At 44.0% G+C, this 4201-nt stretch overlaps 1 protein-coding gene across 1 annotated transcript; it reads left to right on the top strand.

Moving 5' to 3' along the window:
• The first annotated feature begins 389 nt into the window (after window positions 1-389).
• Window positions 390-3433, top strand: LOC122555535 (growth hormone secretagogue receptor type 1-like). Its single transcript, XM_043701559.2, has 2 exons — window positions 390-1360; window positions 2837-3433. Exons 1-2 carry the CDS (start codon window positions 628-630, stop codon window positions 3145-3147), a joined length of 1044 nt encoding a protein of 347 aa, XP_043557494.1. The 5' UTR covers window positions 390-627; the 3' UTR covers window positions 3148-3433.
• Window positions 3434-4201: the final 768 nt, after the last annotated feature.

Raw genomic sequence — 4201 nt, 5'->3', positions numbered from 1 at the left:
CTTTCAAAGTCTCGGTTCTTTTCAGAATTCTTACATTCTGCCTTTGAGCTACATCAATTACAAAAACGTGAAGCTCCGATGTCTGTTCATTAATATTTTGATTTATGGAGAACAGTGATGGACAAATGTGTATAAAAAATGCAACTTCCACCTGTGTAGAGAGAACTGAGAAATTGAGCCAATGCGTTCCCTTGTAGAATTGCAGACAATTCTAGAGTTTCGCGTTCTACTCTCTATTGCAAAGACTTGGGTTACGATGTATTACCAGGAGGAAGCTTAATCATTTTTTAATTGCGCCGACGCAATGGTCCCTCCCTCTCTACGCCAGAAGCTAAACCGAGCAAGATGGGAACTGAGTGAAACTGAGTGAAACTTTGTTGTCGGTTCAATCCTGTGCAAGTCAGGTGCAAGAGAGACACAGATCGCGCCTGTTCCGCCCGGAGACTTTGCTTGTATGCTTAAAGCATTGTCTGAGGAGAGTACACTTTCCAATGAAAGACCTGGAGAGTAAACTTCAGTCCAGGCAGCTCCTCAGTGTGAGACAGGGACCTTACGAAATAGTTGCAGGCACCGCCAATCCGGGCAGTTTGCTGCAGGATATCTGAATGAACCGATACCCCGTGCAGGATGGAAAATATTTCCCATAACGATAATTATACGCTGCCACCGCACTTTCGTTGTGACTACCAATCGTGCCCTCTCTTTCCTGTCTCCATTTTGGTGCCTGTGACAACCTTCTGTATCGTCCTGTTCATCCTCGGGGTCACCGGCAACACCTTAACAATCCTGGTCGTAAGAAGGTACAAGGACATGAAGACGACCACCAACCTTTACCTGTCCAGCATGGCGATGTCTGACCTGCTCATCTTCCTGTGTTTGCCCTTTGACCTGTATCGCCTGTGGAAGTACAAGCCCTGGCTCTTGGGGGATTTGTTGTGCAGGTTTTACCATTACATTAACGAAGGCTGCACCTTCGCGTCAATCCTGCATATCACTGCCCTGAGCATCGAGAGGTACCTCGCCATCTGCTTCCCTCTTAAAGCCAAGGTGTTCATCACCAAGCGAAGAGTGAGATCAGTTATCGCCTTGCTGTGGTCTCTGGCCTTACTGTCCGCTGTACCTTTCTTTCTCCTGGTCGGGGTGGAATATGATATGTGTGGACACACCGAATATGCCGTCAGCTCGGGGCTCTTAAACATCATGATCTGGGTGTCCACCATCTATTTCTTCTTCCCCATGTTCTGCCTCACTTTCCTCTATGGGTTCATCGGAAGGAAACTGTGGAAAAGCAAGGACGAGATCGGGGGTCCGAATGCTGCGAACCGAGAGCTTCATCACAGACAGACAGTCAAAATCTTGGGTAAGTCCGGCTGTACCGCTAGATAACAGCAGAAACAGATTCTGAGTCTGTGCCCAGATAACGTCCATTGCACTATCTCGCCTTCAAAATATGTATCACCAAGTTGTGCAGAGTTTGGTTTACAATACTTTCATCCAATGGCCCAAAGGTACAAACTTTAAAACTCTCTAGTAATTGTAAATTGCCCAAATTTCAAATGCAATCAAATCACCGCCAGGTATGTTGCGCATCATATAATGATGCAGAGTACTCGGCAAATTCACTCCTGAGTTCCAAGGCTGCAGGTTCAAGTCGGACCCTCGGCTTGACCACAAAGATCAAGGTCCTGCTGGGGGTCAGACTATGGATTGTTAAATCTACAGGCCATTTTGCTGCTCTGTTGAATATAAACGCTCCACATTGTCCTGTTCGAGAGAATTTTCAGGCCAGGATTTACTACTTAGTCATCTTGATAATCATAGATTACCTGGTCGCTGTTAGTGAGAGTTTGTGTGCAAATTGCCTACCCTGTTTCACATGTCACCATAGTGACTACAAAACTGTTTAACTGGCTGCCAAACAGGCTGAGACTTCTGGTGAAAGTGAGTCATTTTACAGAATATATCTCTTTTGATCATGTTTTACATTAACCTGAACAATCACATTAAGGTGTGTGGATTCGAATATTGCACATCTTTTAAGCGAAACAGTTAGAGTCATAAATAGTAGATGTACAGCACGGAAATAGGCCCTTCGGCCAGCAGATGAAATAGTCCCACTCATGCTGTCTCTTCCAGTGGTGTTATTAATTTCAAAATAATTTAGACTTGCTAGTTGTAAAAAAAAAGTTGAAAACGGGAAAGAGGATTAAACAGAAGGTATTGGGAATACTCAGTACACCTGGCAGCATTTGTGGCAAGAGATATTGATGTTTCAGATCAATCTTCCAAACAAACCTGTAACTGCACTCTGACCAGAAATAACTGGTGTAAAATCCTGAATGAATGACATGTCCAGTGACTGGGAAAGGGCTTTGAATGTACCACTTTGAACGCGATAACGGTCAGATTATTAGTTCTCATGTTATTCAGTTTAGTTCTCCAAACATTTAAAATCTAGTCGTCCAGCCCTTTCCTTATAAATCTGTATTAGGAACGATTATTGGAAAGTTTAATTTATACATATTATCAGAAATCTGTTCAGTTAGTTTTTGTTTCCACACGCAGTTGTTTTGCTTCCGGGCCTGCAGCGTTGCAACAGCCTATCTTAAAAACAGACTTGATTGATTGTCTGGTTATTGAATGAACCAAAACATGCGTGCATTTGGTACAATAGAGTTGAAGGTGTAGCTCTTATTTATACATTACGAGTTGCTGTATGCTTTGTTTGCAGACAATGATGCCCACGGAGCTATTGTGTTGTACTACTCTAAAATAGGGTTTCCACAATAAAACTGTGCTGTAATTAATGGCAATGTTTAACTATCTGTCTTTGCAGCTGTGGTTGTCCTGGCGTTTGCTATCTGTTGGTTGCCTTTCCACATTGGCCGAAATCTATTCTCCAACAGCTCTGTGAGTGGGGGCGTCGACATGTACGTGTTCAGCCAGTATTTCAACATCGTTTCCTTGCTGCTCTTCTACCTCAGCGCCTGTATCAACCCCATCCTTTACAACGCCATGTCCAAAAAATACAGAATGGCAGCTCGCAAGCTGCTGTTCTCTCGCCAAGCTCGGCCGTGGTCTACCTTCAGCACCCGGGACATCAGAGACGACACTTCAGCCTGGACAGGGACAAGTACTAGTGTCTGAATCAGCCAAGGGAAATAGTGAATACATTTGCCGGAGATACGGAATGACAGGGGGAAAACGAACGGAGAAAGTGTTATATTTAGTAAATACAGACTGTGCATTTCTGAGATCGTCTGTGTAAATCGTCAAATTGTACTTTTATTAAAACGCTCGCTATTTTCACGTCAAATGCAGATTTGTTGCATCCCCACTGGATTTTCTAACTTTTGAACAATTGCTAATTGGCTTAAATTGGATTGCAATCTTTTACTGTGTTAGTCAAGAAAGCGCAAAAGTGGAATCAAAATAGAATATACTAAAACTACGAGTTTACAGCCAGCTTAATGTAAATACGTGTACAGAATTGAAATAACATGACCATCTCCAACAGATTCGAAACGCGCTCTGGCATTCCCGCCGTTAGCAATACTAAAGGATGACCCTCCGCCAGAAAGTACAACGGACAACATTAAAAAGGTCAATGTAAAGTCGCCATTGTTTTACCAAAACGTAGAATAGAGGTAGGTTTAACCTGAGGGTCACCATGCTTGTGTAGGTGGAAGAGGTTAAGAAGATCGCACTTTCATGGTAACCTCAGCCGGTGCGGAATTGAACCTAACTGTGCCACTTTGTATCCAAACCTGCGGTACAGCCAAGTGAGCTAACCGATCCCATACTCCCTGGCCAGAAGAGCAGTAATCGGTGATTGTCCTGGTGTTTGCTTTCAGTTGGTTGCCTTTCCACATTGGCCGAAATCTATTCTCCAACAGCTGAGTGGGGGCGTCGACATGTACGTGTTCAGCCAGTATTTCAACATCGTTTCCTTGCTGCTCTTCTACCTCAGCGCCTGTATCAACCCCATCCTTTACAACGCCATGTCCAAAAAATACAGAATGGCAGCTCGCAAGCTGCTGTTCTCTCGCCAAGCTCGGCCAGTGGCTCACATCCCGATTTCTCAAAATCTCTTTACTCTCGCCAAGGTACAAGTCAGAAGTGTGATAGGATATGTTCCACTTGTCGAAATGATAGAAGCTCCCAACAAAACTCATGGAAACCACAGCATTCAGGGCAAAGC

This window comes from Chiloscyllium plagiosum, unplaced genomic scaffold, assembly GCF_037043375.1.
Source record: "Chiloscyllium plagiosum isolate Xiang-an unplaced genomic scaffold, Cpla_swu_hap1 HiC_scaffold_12, whole genome shotgun sequence".
Taxonomy (NCBI): Eukaryota; Metazoa; Chordata; class Chondrichthyes; order Orectolobiformes; family Hemiscylliidae; genus Chiloscyllium; species Chiloscyllium plagiosum.
This window is presented reverse-complemented; position numbering and strand designations above follow the sequence as displayed.